Consider the following 17,422-nt stretch of genomic DNA (forward strand, 5'->3'; position numbering starts at 1 on the left):
TCATTATTGGGGTAGTTCTGGGCATGAGGTATGTAGTAATGAAAAGCATACTCCTGGTCTGGCCTGGTCTTCATGGAGCCTCCAGTCTTCTGGCTGAAGCGTCCTTGAGCAGGAAAAAACAGTGCAGGGAGGTGGGCTGGTTACAGCCTCAGAACCTTAGGTGTCACACGGAACCTCCCTGCCTCCTTTTCTGCAGTCTGTCCCTTGAGGCCTAGTGGGGGGCTCTTTGTGAGCAGGAGTCCTGAGGCTCACAGATAAGGCCAGGCCTATGTTTGGGGTTGGGCCATTTCCCCATTTGTAAGTGAGAACATGGGTTCATAGCAGCTGCTCAGAGGAATGTGGTTCACTGGACTCCAGGCCCTTAACTAGCAGGTTAGTATAAGCTGGTGGCCTTCAGAGGTCCTTTACCTTCCTACTCCCTCCCGTGTTACTCAGGCTTCTTGATTCCCCATCATAGAACCAGCTTTGCCATAATGAGGCCAGTCAAGATGTTTTTGTTTTTCAAGTGCTGACCTCCATGTGATGCCTGGAGGTGCTTGGAGCCTTGCCTCTGACCACCAGTTTCCCTTAGTCTGATCTCAGGCCTTTCAGCATGAGGTTAGGAGCTCAGGAGCCATGCCTGTGGGGAGGGGTAACTACTAGAGAATGGGGCCTGGCCCAGGCTGCCGGTCCCAGGGGAACAAGCTGGCTGGCTGCACTTTCTCCCTGTGATGGATCTGACTCCTAAATGCTTCTGAAAAGCTTGATTGGTTAGAGGACAAAACAGTGAAATCTGACAGACAACACCATGGCTTGCCCTAACCCCTTCTTCTTCCCGTTCTAGCTTTTTCAATATATCGGGTTGCAGACATGCTGGATTCCCGCCCTCCTGGAGCCAGTCTGGCAATTTTTCATTCCCGTAGCCAGGGGTTTTGCACAGAGAAAAGGCCCAGAAGGAAGGCAGTAGATGAGCAGGGAGCTCTTGGGGTTGGAGCTTTACAGGAGCGTTGCTAATATGGATCCCTTAGTTCTATGCCAGCTCTGTGGCTGGGGGCAGTGTCCACACCATGTCCCTCCTCTGCCATCCAGTGGCCTCCAGTCTCACTTTAGTAATAGCCAAAGGCCATTGCTGCCAAGATTCTTTGATCCACCTCATCCCCTGCTGCTCTCCTTCCTCACTGTGCTCCACCCACTCTAGTCTGCTGCTGTTCCTCCAAAGTGCCAGGCAGTCTCCTGCCTCAGGGCCTTTGCACCTGCTCTCCCCATGTCTAGAAAGCTCTATTCTCAGATAGCTTCATGCCTTACTCCCTCACCTCCTTAGGTCTTTCCTCAAATATCACCTTTTAGTGAGACCTTACCCGACCTCCTTATTTAGAATGGGAACCCTGAACCCCCCTCCATGAAGCACTATCACCTGCTTAATTTTTCTTTAAAGCACTTATGACCATTTACCTTATTTTACTTAGTTGGCTTGTTTGTTGTCTGTCTGCCCTCCTTCCCAATAGAATGTAAGCTCCCTTAGGGAAAGGATGTATACCAGCTTTATGCATTGTTTCCCCGGTGCATCAACAAATATTTGTTGAAGGAATGAATAAATGAAAAACCAAAAAAACCTTGCTTTGGGATTTCTCTGGCTGTTGGGAAAGCATTCTCACAGCAGAGGCAAAGAATTCTCCTGGCCCAGCACCAAGTCTGAGCGTTTAGCTCACTCGGGGATTTCTTCAGTTTGGACCCATGTACTTGTAATAGGGTTGATACTCCATGGGCATTTTCATAGGAGTCAGAGCCTTTCTCTGGGAGGAGGTGTGTGATTTTGGTAAAAATGTCGGAAGCTTGCTTTATCGGGGTGGGGGAGAACCCCCAGCACCTAGCACGGTGCTTGGTATATGATAAGCCCTTAATTGATTTCCTGAAGTGTTTAGTGCACATTACCTTTTAAATGCTGGGGCTATCATGGGAGCAAGACAGGCAAGATTTCTGTTTTCATTGATTTTACATTTTAATAGGAAAAACATGTAAAAATAAGTACAGTTTTAGATAGTGCAGGTGCCGTGTTGAAAATAAAGCAGAGATGATGTGCTGCAGATAACCCAGGTAGAAGTAGGGGTTGAGGTGGGTGGAGAGGTTGCATTTAGCAGGTAATCAGTGATGGCTTCCTTGAAGACACATTTGAACTGAGACTTCAATGACAAAGTAGCAGCCAGGGCTGTCACATCTTGCAACTCTAGGGGCACCGTTCATATTATTCAGTGCAATTTGCGCTCCCTGGAGTTGTACAGTGCTCTGGTCACCCAACCGTGTGAAGATTGTAGGCAGTGAAAATTGTTAGTTCAGAGGCCCTGAGGTAGGAAGGACCTTGAGTTGTTCAAGGAACAGAAAGAAGGCCAATATGCTTGGGGCTTGGTAAGAAGAGGACAGCGGAGCAAGATGAGGTTGGAGAGTTTGAAGACAATACAAAGAACGTGACATTCAACAAATTATCTGTTATCTGTTGACTGATGAGGGAAGCAAAGGGATGATATTATGGGGGCAGGAGTGGGGTTTTAGGAAACTTTTCTGGTAATTTGGGAACTCAACACTGGTGTGAAGGCAAGAGTACAGAGTTGAGTGATGGTTTTATTTCCCTAAAAAGGAAACAGCAAAGTGGCTCAAAGGAAATACCATTAAGATATTTGAGTCTAACTTTGGCAGTGACTAAGAGGAAAGCTCATTGCTTTTTAATACTGTCTTATCTTGTTTGTCATTGAACGTCTCAGCCTGATTATCTCTTTGGACAGAAATGGGAATATTATTATCATTTAGCATTTGCTCAGCTGTGACATGATGTGCCCATGTACAGAACACACAATAAGTACAATCCTTGCTCTTGGGGAACTGAGATGCTGAAAAAGATTTGTTTCTTCCCGTTACCCTCTTTCAGGTGTCTCGATCTGGGGTGGCCGACTTCCCAGAGTCCTGGAGGCTAGTGGGTGGACAGAAAGTCCTTGGGCAGAACGCCCTGGCTCTTGGGTCTGTAAGAAGCCCCCAGGCTGTACACCTGTGTGCAGACGGCACCTCGCTTCCCAAATCAGACTGTGATCTTGCCGCCATTGGCCTAGCCTGTCTTTTTTCATTTTTTAAAAAAAGATCTTTGATTAGATGCTGCTTTAGCCCAAAGCCAAGAGTGGGGGCTGTCATAGTGATGCCAAGAAACTCAAGCACCAGGCTCTTCCTTGGCCCAGAATTCCTATAGAGCACGGGGCGCGCTTGGAATCCCTCTGGGGACTGACCTTTGGGTTCTTTGGTGGTGGATGGGAGTAGAGGAAAGAAGGTACAGTCGGTCTCCAGTAGGGGAGGGTGGTCAGCTTTCACCATTCTGCAGAGAAAGGGTCTGCTGCTCTTGGCTTGGTGCTTTTCTTAGATTCAGTTCTCAGTCTGGGAAGCTCTTTGCTCACTGAAACCCCAGGATAGAGTTAAGCCACCCTAAGTGTTGGGAGCCAGGTAGTTTGTTTAGCTGGGTTCTCAGCTAAATCCGTCCTGGGAGCTACTGTTTTTAAACTTGAGGAATGCTGTGGGAACATGGTACTTGGCTCCCAGCAAGGGATCTCAGGAAACATCTACTTGAGCAGGCAAATGCATTCCACGAGTCTGGTTGTAGTAGAAAGAGTATCTGCTACTCAGAGTTACAACTCAAAGGTGCCTGCCCTGCATTGTAGCCTTATCAGAATCCCAGCTCGGTGTGAGGGTGCAGAGTCTCAACTGATGTGGTTTTTCTCTCTCTTTCTTTCTTTCTTTTTTTCCCTTCCTTTAAGATTGTGCAAAATTAATATAGCTGGAAGTGTTTTAAAAATCTTAACTATCAGAATATTACCATATAAACATACTGGAAAAGAGTTTTACTAAGTTTTATTACCTCGAATAGTACTTGTGTAGTCACCAAACACCATTTCAAAACAGCTCATGAAGTATCAGTAATTGTGAATTGTTCAAAATAAAAACATAATCTTTGCAAATGTTTATTTTGTAATTGTTTACTGAATTCTGTTGTATTGGCTGTCACTCAAAGCATGGAAGCAGTCAGGAAGAATCTTGGGCCTGGTTTGAGGGATCCAAGGTCAGGAACTTGGGCAAAGCTGGAAGATCCAGGCAGCTCTTGAAGGACGGGGCTGATTAAGCTGCAGAGTCTAGAGGGTAGGGAAGCTAGAGGCATCTGCTGTTGTTCTCAGGGAGAAATGATGAGCAGGACTGCTTCTACTGAGCACTAAGCAAGGGAAGGATGAATACTGGCTTCTCTGTTTGGGTACTTGCTGGTGCTGGACACTGTGCCATCCATTAAAAGCCTCCCAACTGCCCTATGAAGCAAATATTCTTCACCCAGTTTAATAGGTGAGGAGACTCCAGGGCACATGGAAATTAACTTGCCCAAGGGTCAGCTAGAAAGTGGTGGAGCTGGGCTTTGTGTCAGCTCAGGTGACCTCCACTGCCCGTATGCTTGCCTATGTCACTGGACTCTTCTCTAGCATCTTATTAGGACCCTAGGGTAGTACAATTTTATGCAATTGCTGCCCTAAGTCCACCCTGGGACCTCCAGAGAGTTCAAAGAGCCCAAGAGCCCAAGACTAAGAATCTCTTGTGTCTCCCTTCCTCACTTCCCAGCTTCCCTGCATTGCTGGGCCGGCTCACCACTCTGCCTAAGCCCTTCAGCTCATAACCTTGGGCTGGCATTTGCCCCCTTATCCCTTGCCCAGTATTCTAAATCTTGTAAAACTTTGCCTCTTTTCTCAGATTTAGTCTAGTTAGTAAATATTTTAGTCTCACTCTGTTCCCTTGTTCAGCAAGCCTTCACTGAGCACTTCTTTGCCAGTCACTGGTGGTGCAAAAAGAGGCAAATCCAGTCCTAATGGGAGAGCTAGGAAGGCAGTTACAGTACAGCAAGGAGGGTCCTGTGATGGTGGTTTGCACAGGAGTAAGGAAGAGTGGTAGGTGCCCTATATTGGTCAGGGTCTCAACAAGAAAGAGTTTGGTACCTTCAAGGTAGGATAACTGGGGGAGGGTTTGTTTATAAAGGAAGGGCACCATAGAGGATAGTGCAGTAATGCAGGGCTGGTGGTTGGCTTGGCTGCTGCTCTCCTAGCGCTGAAGGGACCAGAGGAGGGAGTGAGATTTGAGAACCTAGAAGGAAAGAGTTGTGTAGAGTGTCCCTCCTCAGAGTGACCTTTAGGACTAACCTTCAGTCAAGGAGCATGGCCAGCCTTAGGTAGTCTCAAAGGGAGGGAGCCCTGGTCTCTCTCTCCTCCCTCCCTCAGATTTCCTTTAGGGCTTCCACTGGCTGAACCCAAGTGGAAGCCAGAAGGCTCAGAAGCCCCACAGAGGTCAGCCTTAAAGGGCAGAGAGCAAGGTGGGTGTGTTGGTTTTCTATTGCTGCAATACAAATTACCACAAATTTAGTAGCTCAAAACAGCACACATAATCTCACATCTCCTCTGGGTCAGGGGTCCAGGTGTAGCTTAGCTGAGTGTTCTGCTTAGGGTCTCACAAGGCTGCAATTAGTGTCAGCTGGGCTGTGTTCTCATCTGAGGCTCCACTGGGGAAGTATTTAGTACTTCCAAACTCCCTCAGGTTATTGGCAGAATTTCTTTCCTTGCAAGAGTCCTGGAAAGTTCTTCAGAGCCAGCAATGGTGATAGCAACTGCTAGCAAGACATGGTCTTACATAATGTAACATAATCATGAGAGTGATATTCTGTCACCTAGCCACGTTCTGTTGGTTAAAAGCAAGTCCCAGGTTCTACCCGCATTCAAGGAGGGGGGATTCCGGGACTCCCCTGGTGGTCCAGCAGTTAAGACCCCGCGCTCCCAATGCACGGGGCCTGGGTTTGATCCCTGGCCAGGGAACTAGATCCCACATGCCGCAATTAAAGATCCCGCACACTGCAACGAAGATCCCGCGTGCCACGACTAAGACTGGTGCAGCGAAATAAATAAATAAATACTTAAAAAAAAAATGGAGGGCGGGGATTCCACAAAGGCATGAACACAGGAGGCAGAGGTCGTGGGGGCCACCTCAGGATCTGTCTGCCATGGTGGGGATGGACCTAGAAGAGCAAACCGAAGATACTCAGCACAGGTACCCAGCTCAGAGAAGGTAACACCTGAGCCTCCCTGAAGATGAGCAGAGGGCAGAGAAAAAGGGAACAACCTGTGCAGAGTCTCAGAGGTGAGGAAGTCATTAGTGTGTCAGGGATCTGCCAGTCATTCATTCATTGTGAGGCCTAGGAGGTGAGAGGGACCCAGTTCCCGGTGGTCTTGTTGAGAAGTCTGGACTTTACCCTGAAGGTTTGGAGTGGGGGTGGGCGTTGGAGGATTTTTTAGCAGGGGAGAGGTACATCATATCCCATTTTGAGACCATCAGAGTGAAGAACTGAATAGGGCAGGAGGCAGGAGATCAGTGAGGAAGAGCGGTGTTGGCCGTCCAAGTGTAGGATGCAGGGAGTATAACCAACATATTATAATAACTTTAGATGAAATATAACCTTTAGAAATTGTAAATCAGTATGTTGTACACCTGAAACTTACATAATACTGTACATCGACTCTACCTTAAGGAAAAAAAAAGGCCAACCCATGGTGTGGCAGTGAGGATGGAGAGAAGAGAACAGATTTGAGAGCTGCTGAGGAGGGAGGAGGAAGTGTCCTCAGACCTCAGTGACTGCCAGCGTGGCTGCACAGGAGGACAGGGAGGGCTGGAGGATGACTCCTGGGATTCTGGCTTAGTGGCTCTACTAGTTTCCTATTGCTGCCGTAACAAATTACCACATTTATTATCTTACAGTTCTGGAGGTCAGATGTCTGACATGGGTCTCACTGGGCTAAAATCAAGGTGTCAGCTGGGCTATATTCCATTTCCTTTACCAGCTTTTAGGGGCTACACGCCTTCCTTGGCTCATGCCCCTTCTTCCAGTTTCAAAACTGGCAATGCAGGCCAAGTCCTCATGTCACATCTCTTTGACCTACTCTTCTGCCTCTCTCTTCCACTTTTAAGGACTCGTATGGTTACCTTGAGCTCACCCAGATATCATCTAGCATCTCAAGATCCTTAACTTAATCACATCTGCAAAGTCCCTTTTGCCATGTAAGGTAACATACACAGGTTCCACAGATTAGAATGTGTATATCTTTGGGGAGCCATTATACAGGCTACCATAGTAGTACTCGTCTTCAGTTAGAGAAAGCTGGAGAAGGATCACGTTTGGGGAGATAGTGAGTTCAGATTTGTATATACTGAGTTTGCGGTGTCTGGGTTTGGTTCTTTGCTTGGGGATAGATTTGGGAATCCTCAACACAGTCCTGGTGCTGCAAACCATTTTATGAGGTTACTTGGGGAAACTATGTGTGGTAAGGAGGTGGAGCTTTCTCCAGGGCTCAGCTCAGGAGCTGAGCCCTGGAGAAAGCGGGGCTCTGGCTTTTGTCCCTCTTTCTTCACCTAGAGAGTCCCCTAGGGGCAGATGGAGGCCATGCATGGGGAAATGCTCACATTCTGTTTTCCCTAGTGAAGTGGTTTCCAGTGGTGCCCTCTGTTTGCCAGGCAGCTCTTTATTCTCTGCATGGGTGTAAGGGGCAGAGTAGTGGCCAATCCCAGGGCGTCATGGGGCTTGGGCCAACACTGAGGGCCTTGGAGCAGACTGACCTTCTCAAGAAACTTGGTGCAAATAGTAAAGGCAGGTGGTGCTCCAAGCATGTGCTGGAGTTTGGATATATGGTCCTTGCACTTGCTTGGTGTTGCCCTGGGAGGCAGAGAGCTTGTGGAGAAGAGATAGGCAGCCTCCTGTGCCGAGCCCCAGAGCTACTGGAGGTCTTCGTTTCAATTCTTTCTGTAATCGCTGGGTCCAGCTGGGGATATGTGTGTGCACTTGGAGGGAGGACACCAAAGGAAAAGCTTTCCTGTCTATTCCCCTGGGACGGGACCTAGAGGCTCCATTCTTCTGGGAGAGAATATCCAACTCAGTAAAGCAGGGAACTAAGCCTGATCCCAAGGAGGAGGGCTGATTGGAAAGGAAGACCAGCCCCAGGATAAAGGCCTGGTTTACCCAGTTCTCTAGCCAGCCTGGAACCAGGGGGTAGGGGAGGAAGGACAACAGGAGCTTTTGTAGGGAATGAAGTGACATCAGTCTTGATTCTGGAATTGGACTGGGCTGGCCTCCTGTGCCATATGTCTCCAGAGGAAAATGGTCCCCTCTTCCTTTTCTTCTGACACCAGCACTGAGCTTGAGACTGAGCCACAGTCTGTAGACCTGACTTCATAGGTACCACCTTCACAAGGTCAGTGGCATTCTTAGCTGGCACAGCGTTTCTTGCTTCAGATACCAGTGGAAGTATCCAGGCCACCCCCAGAAAAAGTGGGCACTGACCACAGGACTCTCCTGTCATACCATGAGTGTCCAATATGGACACTTAGCCAACAGGTTCTGTGAGAAGCCTGGCAGGCTAAACTGGCAGATACAGTAGTGCCACAAGACACAGTCCTGCCCTTGTGGGGTTTACAGTCTAGACTGGAGGGTATAAATGGTAGAAAACTTGGAAAATACAAAGAAGTTTGAAAAAGAAAAATTGTATTGTGATAGCCACTATAATATTCAATAATTTTATTGCATTTTCTTCCTTTTTCTTATATATTTTTACATTGTGTGTGTCTACACAAATATTTTGGATCACACATTATAGTAAGTTTTGTTTCATGCTTTTTCAAAACCATTTGTTTCTAGTAAAATATACATAACATGAAATTTATCACTTTAATCATTTTTGATGTATTTAGTGGAATTATTATTACCACCATCCATCTCCAGAACTTTTTCAACTTCTCAAACTGAAACTCTATACCCATTAAACAATAACATCCCATTCCCCTCTTCCCATAGCCCCTGGCAACCACCATTCTATCTTCTGCCTCTCTGAATTTGACTACTCTAGGGACCTCATGTGAGTGGAATCATATAATGTTTGTTCTTTTGTGACTAGCTTACTTCACTTAGCATAATGTCTTCAAGGCTCATTCATATTGTAGCATGTGTCAGAATTTCCTTCCTTTTAAAGGCTAAATAATTTTCCATTGTATGTAATAGCACATTTTTTTAAATCCATTCATTCGTTGATGGACATTTGGGTTATTTTCACCTTTGGGCTGTTGAATAAAGCTGCTGTGAACATGGGTGTACAAAATCTGTTCAAGTACCTGCTTTCATTTCTTTCGGTTATATACCCAGAAGTGGAATTTCTAAATCATCTGATAAATCTGTGTTTAATCTTTAATCTATGTTGTTGTTTTTTTTTTAGAAACCACTATACTGTCTTCCACAGTGGCTGCACCATTTTATAGTCCCACAAGTAATGCACAAAGGTTCCAATTTCATGACCATTTAAAAAAGTTATTTATATTTTTATCTTATAGTTAGTAGTAGGTGAACAGCAAACAATAATGGATATAGAGTGGGGTTCTGACTTATACTTCCTGTTCCTCCTTACCAGTTAGAGGTGGAAAACCCTTTGCCTCTCAAAACTCAGGGATTAGTCCTCCTGCTTTCAAGAAGTCTCATTTTTAATGACCATGTAATGTCCCACCACACAATGCACCAGAACTGATAATACCCCTACTTGTAGAACATTTAGATTGTTTCTAAATGTTTTACTCTTATAAATACCACAGAATATATTTACAGAAAAGGCTTTTTCCAAACACAAGAGGGAAAAGCTGCTACCCCTCTTATATGTATAAAATAAGGAATTGACTCATGTAATTATGGAGGCTGTTAAGTCCAAAATCTATAGAGCCAATGTTACTAGGTCCATTACAATCAGTATGGAGTCATGGATTTTTACTTTAATAGGTTATAATTTGTTAATACCATTTGTTTCGATGCTCAAATTGTCCTAGATTTGGCCAGTGGGAGCTCTTCAGTTTGGCTTCTCTCCACTTTTGACATGTTCCCATCATTTTTCAAGTACTTACTTACCTTCTGGCACAACAAAAAGTTCCAGGCTCATTTTGTGCTATCCCAGCCCTAGATTCAGCCATTTCTCCAGTGAGCTCTGGTTTCTTTTAATGGCAGATGGTATTTAGGCACCAAAATCTGAGTGCTAGGAGTTATCATTGCTTTTGGGGTGTCACTTAGTGGAGAGAGCTAGGAAATACACACATATATCACACCCACATCTTTATCTATTTCTATATCTATCCCTCTATTAAATACCATATTGATACCTCTAATTCCAAAATTATACTTATGAGGCTCATTCTATCCATCCTTTTTTATGTATTTCTAACTTTGACATGTTTACCAGTTTTTAACATTTCTGACAATGAGAGAAACGTGGCTCTCATTATCCACAGTACATTTACACAGAAGGTAGTTTCAGAATTACCAACTCATAACACTGCAAAAAGTAAACCTACTAACCAGAGTTCAGTATTTTACTGTTCTTTTTGCCTTTAGCCTGATGACATATGGTCAACATACTGTGTACATAAGGTACTTGGGTGGCTTCTTTTTTTCCCCTCTTCAGTGTGGTTATATTGTTCATCTGAAGTACAGTTAAGTTCACTAATTTATGTTTGTATTACATTTAGCATTTTCCTCCATCCTTGTTTATTTTGAGTATGTGAAAGCATTATCATTGATCTAAAAAAATGTATATTCAGAGAAATGTCATACACTCATACATCCCACACCCCACAGTACTTTCCACCTGATTCCCTCCTATTGCTATTGCCTGTAGATAACCAATCTTATTTCTGATTTATCCTTCCTGTGTTGCTTTTTGCAGAAATGAGCAGATACATGTACATTTTCCTGTCTTCCCTTTTCTCTTCCTCAAAAGGTGGCATGCTATAGTACTCTTTTGTTGTTTTTACTTAACAGTTTCCATATCAGTTTGTAGAGCTCTTCCTCATTCTTTCTTGTATCTGCATAGTACTCTTTGGACCACTCTCCTATGAATGGGCATTTAGTTGCTTTCCAGTATTTGGGGATCACAAATTCTTAGAGTGGGATCGCTGGGTCAAAAGGTAAACAATATGATGGGAGTTCCCTGGTGGTCTAGTGGTTAGGATTCTGGGCTTTCACTGCCGTGGCCCAGGTTCAATCCCTGATCAGGGAACTGAGATCCTGCAAGCTGTGCAGCATGTCCAAAAAAAAAAAAGGTAAACAATATGTAATTTTGTTAGGTGTTGCTAACTTCCCCTCCAAAAATGTTGTACTAATTTACATCCCCACCAGCAACATATGAAAATACCTCTTTCCTCACAGCCTCATCAATAGAATGTAATGTCATACTTTAAAATTTTTGCCAATCTGATAAGTGATAATGGTATCATTGTTTTTTTAATTTGCTTTTGAGTTGCAAATGAGTGAGATTGACCATCTTGTTGTATGCTTAAGGGGAATATATCTATAGCTATAGTTTGTGAATTTTTTTTACTATTAGTTCTTTGGGATTTTTTCCCCTCAGGTTTTAAAAACAGCTTTATTGAGATAAAATTCACATACCATACAGTGTATGGTTAGTGGTTTTTAGTATACGGTTTAGTGGTTTTTAGTATATTCAACAGTTATATAACCATCATAAAGTGTACGGTTTAGTGGTTTTTAGTATATTCAAGAGTTATGTAACCATCACCATAAACTAATTTTAGAACTTTTTTTATCACCCTCAAAAGAAACCCCACACCCATTAGCAGTGACTCTGCATTTGCCCTCAGTCCTCAGCCTGAGGCAGTCACTGATCTACTTTCTGTTCCTATAGGTTTGCCTATTCTTGACATTTTATGTAATATAAATATATATTACAAATTATATTATTTATCATATCACATACATGGATTCATACAACATATGGTCTTTTGTAACTGCCTTCTTTCACTTAGTGTGATATAATGCCTATAGTGTTCCAGGTGGTTTCTGAATATTTAATCCTCACAACAACTCTGAAATAGTTACTGTTACTGTTATTATCCCCATTTTCTAGATGAGAAAACTGAGGCATGGAGAGGTTAAATATTTTGCCTGAGGTCACACAGCAATAAGAAGATGGGCTTTGGAGTCAGGCAGACCTCAAGTCTGAAGTCCATCACTTGCTTACTGTGTGACGTATAGAATATTACTTAAACTCTCTCAAGTGTCTCTTTCTAATATGTTAGTTAAATGAGGAAAACAATGGCTGAGTCACAGGGTTGTTGGAGAATTAAATAATATGGCATCAGAAAAGTGCTTAGTACAAGGCCTCAAACTTAGTAGGTATTCAGTTAATTGTAGTGGTTATTAGTAGATAGAGCCAGGTAAAGGCCTGGAGTACTTGACATGGTTGGCCCTGCTTCCCCTAGCATTTAGGTGTATCTGAGATGCCAGCTTTTTTTTTTTTTTTTTTTTTTTGATATAATTCACATACCATGAGATTCACCCTTTTAAAGTGTACAATTCAGTGCTTTTTAGTATATTCACAAGGTTGTGCAATCATCACCATTATTTAATTCCAGAACATTTCCATCACTCCAAAAAGAATCTCTATACCCATTTGCAGTCATTCCCCATTCTCTCCTTCTCTAACCCCTGGCAACCACTAGTCTTTCTGTCTCTATGGAGTTGTCTATTCTGGACATTTCATATAAATGGAATCATACAATATGTGGTCTTTTGTATCTGGCTTCATTCACTTAGCATAATATTTCCAGGGTTCACCCATGTTATAGCAAATAATCAGTACAGCATTCCTTTTTATTGCCAAATAATGTTCCATTGTATGGATATACTATGTTTTGTTTATCCGTTTATATGTTGATGACATTTTGGTTGCTTCCACTTTTTGGTTATTATGAATAATGCTACTGTGAACATTAGTGTACAAGTTTTTGTGTGAAAAATGTTTTTGGTTCTCTTGGGTATATACCTAGGAGAGGAACAGCTGTGTCATATGGTATATTTAACTTTTTGAAGAACTGCCAAACTGTTTTCCAAAGCAGCTCTGGTCTGCCATTTTACTTCCCACCAGCAAAGTGTGAGTGTTCCAATTTCTCTACATCCTCGCCAACACTTGTTACTGTCTGTCTTTTATTTTGGCCATCCTAGAGGGTATGAACTGGCACCTCATTGTAGTTTTGATTTGAATTTTCCTAATATATATATAATTAATGGTGTTGAGCATGAGATGCCAACTTTTAGGTCAGCTTTTTCTGCTTACCCACACTCTAGAAAGTCTCTCCCAGGTTCCTGTTTGTCTGATTGGTACCTTCTTAATCAGGTGCTTTGGGGGAGACCTTTGGGCAGGTTCCAGTGGTTGCACAACTATGTCAGGATTCGAGGCACATGTTTTTCCTGTTGGCAGGTTTAATGTTACTCTTGAGGCTGGCACAGCCATTGCCTAGGCTCACTAAACTGCTGGGACAAAGCCAGCTTCTCCCTTGAGCACCTCAGTGAGCAGGATCAGAAGTTCTTGAGCTGGAAACAATCTTGAGAGGCCGTCTCATCCATCCTTCTGCAACAAGACAGTTAGAACCCCTCCCTACCAGATTGGGGAGGATCTGTAGTATATTCCTTTAAGAATCTCTGTAGGAAGAAATTCCACTGGGCCCCTTTACCACCAGCCAGTATTTTAGCAGCCTTCGGTGTTAGAAAAATTCTTTGCTCTGACCCAGATCCCACCTTCTGCAGCACGTGCCGATTTCCTCTCACGCTTTCCTTTCTTGGAGGATGCGCGAGACAGCCGCTCTCCAGGAGGGGCTTCATCCTCTGGTCAGATAAATCTGCTTTGGCTGGAGAAGCCCTCACTTGAGGAAATGCAGACCAGGCCAGGCCCCTCCAGGGGACCTTAAAGACTGAATGACCTTGTCACTGGGCTATTGCCTGAGCAATCTGCTTTGAAGAAGAGGCCTTCTGACAGGCTCCAGGTTGTGTGTTTATCCTGAGGCTGGGCCATTCCAAACTCATGTTTCAGAGTTTAGAGGTTGCATCCAGCCAGCCTGGTGGGTGGTAATCAAACGCAGGTGGAGACCATCTGGCCAGACCTGTCCGTCTCAGGCAGTCAAGTGAGGGCTGGCCTGCCCACCGCAGAGCTGGCCCAGAAAGCACCCCGTGTGGAGGCAGATGGTGTAGAAATGCGTGTGCGTGCATGCACAGCCCTCTTTAGAGAGGCGGTGCTGCTTGGATGCATGTGCCTACTCTCTCTGCATCTGAGGGTTCACCCCATCGCACAGTCCGAGGAGCATGTTTCTTTTAGTCTGTTTCTCAAGTTTTTGCGGTTAGAAATCATGTATTTTTCTTGGCCTGAGATGAAAGCCCGGGAGTAATGGTCTAATACATTTTACAAAGCTGCCTCTAATTGGTGGCTGCTTGAAATCTTCCCTTTGCCCTAGTGACCCATCTCTCTTTGTAGGGTTTTAACTCCCAAGTCAGTCGTGCATTACCCCAGGTTTTCATACCCCTCGCAAGCCTATAGCCCTTGGGAGGCAGCTCTTACAGCCTCAGCTTGCTTAGCTATTCCCTCAGCCTTTCTGCATAGAATTGCCCCCAAACAGGGCAACTCAGCAAGGAAAGAAAATAGCTTACACTGCATCCTGCCAGGCATCTTCTAGCCCGGTCTCCAAAATTCTGGGTGTGTACCTCAAAATGCAGTGTGCCTCCCACAGTTATAGATACTCAGAGAAAATAGTGATTCTAAGACTTCCTTTTCAGTCCTCTAGCCCGGTCTCCAAAATTCTGGGTGTGTACCTCAAAATGCAGTGTGCCTCCCACAGTTATAGATACTCAGAGAAAATAGTGATTCTAAGACTTCCTTTTCAGTCCTCTAGCCCGGTCTCCAAAATTCTGGGTGTGTACCTCAAAATGCAGTGTGCCTCCCACAGTTATAGATACTCAGAGAAAATAGTGATTCTAAGACTTCCTTTTCAGTCCTTTAGAGAACTTAGCTTATCAGAGGTGAGCTCCTCACTGCAGCAAGTGCAGGAGGGCTGGACCAACTCGGGTACACAAGCAGGGCTAGCCCTGGTGTCAGAGCTTCTGAGACGTTAGCACCTCTTTCTGCCCAGTCTCCCGGCCTGGCCCCTTGGGGGCGATGATGATGATGATGGAGGAAAGATGCCACATGGAATCCCAGGGTTGGGCACTGACTGCATCATTGCCCCTTCAGCATTCTCCCCTCTGACCGCCTGTTCCGGTAGCTTGGCTCGCAAGGAGGTGTTGGCTGTCATCTTATTTTATGGCTTGTATTTGTATGCTGAGGAGTTTAAATGTGTATAATCATTGTGGCTCATGTTTGTACAAGATATAATTACCGAAAATTATATCATGAACATAGTTTAACTTTTAACCCTTCCCATGCTGGCAAGCCTCCTGTAACTCTCAGGAGCCCCTCCCTGAATGCTTCCCTCACCCCAGGAAGTGCCACCACCAACCAGCCTTGCTCTCTAATCCACATCATTTCCTTCTCTGGCAGAAGTCCATTTCAGGGACTCCAGTGGAGACTCAGCCTCCTGGGCGTTTCCTAGCAGACAGGGAGGCAGGCACTGCTGCCCTGCCTCATCTCCCTATGATGTTTGTGGCCATCATCATTCTGGGCCTCTTGAGGATGGGAAGGGAGGGCAAACTCTGCTTCCTCAAGGTTCCAGTGATTGAAGAGTACACACGGGGTGCCAGGTTTCAGGAAGAGCATGTGCTGATTGATGAGTGCATGTGGGGTGCTGGCTTTCAGGAAGATCATGGGCCCTCCCAGTATTTGGATATTTGGAATCTGCTTTGGGACCCATCCTCCAATGCTGAGTTTGGAGGCCAGCCAGTTTAGCCCAAGGATTGTCCCCTTGTGGGGCAGGGTGGAGGTGGCAGCGGAGAAAGGGTCTCATCCTCATAGGGCATACAGTAGGACATATATCCTTAGCAAACTAAGTAGGTGCTTATTAATAGCTTGAAGGAATAAAGAGTGTAAGGATTATTTTCAGTAATGGAGCCTCAATCATACAGAAAGGAATGGTCCAGAGCCACAAAACCTGGAACTCGTAATTCAGAGTACCAGCAGGGGAATTTGATTGGCGGGGCTGAGGTCACACACATGTGCTGTAGCTGGCAGGAGGGCAAGGCTAGAGTTCTGGTTCCTTATTGGCTATCGAGGTGCTTCCTCCCCTCAAGGCTCAAGATTCCTCCGACTAGGGGGTTTGGATGCCGAGCCTACCCAAAAAGGGGAAGAACTTTAATTAGACAACAAAACAGTGTCTTCCCTAAGGTAGTTAAACAAAAAACATTTGCTTTTTATTCCTTCCAGATTCACAGGAACAGATGGACCTAGTGGTTTTGGCTTTGAGTTGACATTTCGTCTGAAGAGAGAAACAGGGGAGTCTGCGCCCCCAACATGGCCAGCAGAACTAATGCAAGGCTTGGCCAGATATGTGTTCCAGTCAGGTAAGAGCCCCAGGAGCTGGCTGGTGTGGTTGTCCTTTCACCATGAGCCTGCTTGGGTTGGGAACCTGAGGGTATATTTTGATGTCCGTGGAAGGACCTTTCCTGGGAGTGCTATACCGCATTTGTACCATAAGGGTGGCTTGTTTCCTGGCGTTTCCTGGGTGGAAAGCTGCCTGGGCCATGGGAGGGAAGGATATGTCATATGACCTCCTGCAGCGGGAGTCCCTGACACCCTGAGCCTTGGTTGCAGTCTGCCAGCCATACTTCTGATTCCCAGCGAGCCAAAGGCCAGCTCAGCATGGAGCTGACAAGCACTTTCTCTGTCTGCCCCTTTTCCCACAGTTAGCACACTCTTTCCTCCTGGATGCCAGTGGCCTAGCCACCTCCATTTCTGGGGCACGAGCACACATGTTAATCTTGGCTAAGTCTAGGGTTAACAGTAGAGGGCAGGGCAGAGAGAGAACGAATTGCCTTGAGCTTGCTCCCTCACAATGTGAACGGGAAGCTGGAATCAGGCAGGACCTTGACAGTCAGAAATATTGTTTGATTCAGATGATTCAAGTGCCCTCCAGGGGGTGGTCCTGTGCCCCTGGTGCCCTTCTGGAGACTGCTAATATGGAACCTGAAGTGGGGACTTCGTGCTGGGAGCCTTGGTCGCATGCTCTTGACTCAGCCTGCCTATAGTCCTCAAGTGGGATGAAATGTTGGGGTGGAATTCAGTACCTTTTATGGAGGGTTTCATATCATCTGAATGTTTCTGTGTGGTTAATTAATTGCTCAGAAACATTTCCCATATGACTTTATATTTTGTTTCTTTGGTTTGGTAAGTAGTTTTCAAATGAAAGCCAACACAGTTTTATCCAACTCTTGCTCTTAGACTGTCATAGATAGGAGCAGACTAGCATCTAGGCCAGGGTCTCTCAAAGTATGGTCCTTGGACCCCTGCATCAGAATCATCTGGAGAGCTTGTTGTAAGCACACATTCCTGGGCCCCAGAGGAGATCTCTGACTTAGAATCTTTGGGGGGTG

The 17,422-nt window shown here is 45.1% G+C and overlaps 1 protein-coding gene across 5 annotated transcripts in view; it reads left to right on the forward strand.

The window, feature by feature from the left end:
• SUFU (SUFU negative regulator of hedgehog signaling) overlaps positions 1-17,422 on the forward strand; it is a 110,307-nt gene that overhangs the window by 16,294 nt on the left and 76,591 nt on the right. For all 5 annotated transcript variants that reach the window (XR_014249263.1, XR_014249264.1, XM_082408398.1 and 2 more), the window contains exon 3: positions 16,257-16,393. Coding sequence is in view for 3 of the 5 variants with exons in the window: in XM_082408398.1 (XP_082264524.1) it covers positions 16,257-16,393 (137 nt within the window). In the remaining 2 variants the exon portion in view is untranslated. The remainder of the gene's footprint in view (positions 1-16,256; positions 16,394-17,422) is intronic.

Source organism: Balaenoptera borealis (assembly GCF_965194805.1).
Source record: "Balaenoptera borealis genome assembly, chromosome: 10".
NCBI lineage: Eukaryota > Metazoa > Chordata > Mammalia > Artiodactyla > Balaenopteridae > Balaenoptera > Balaenoptera borealis.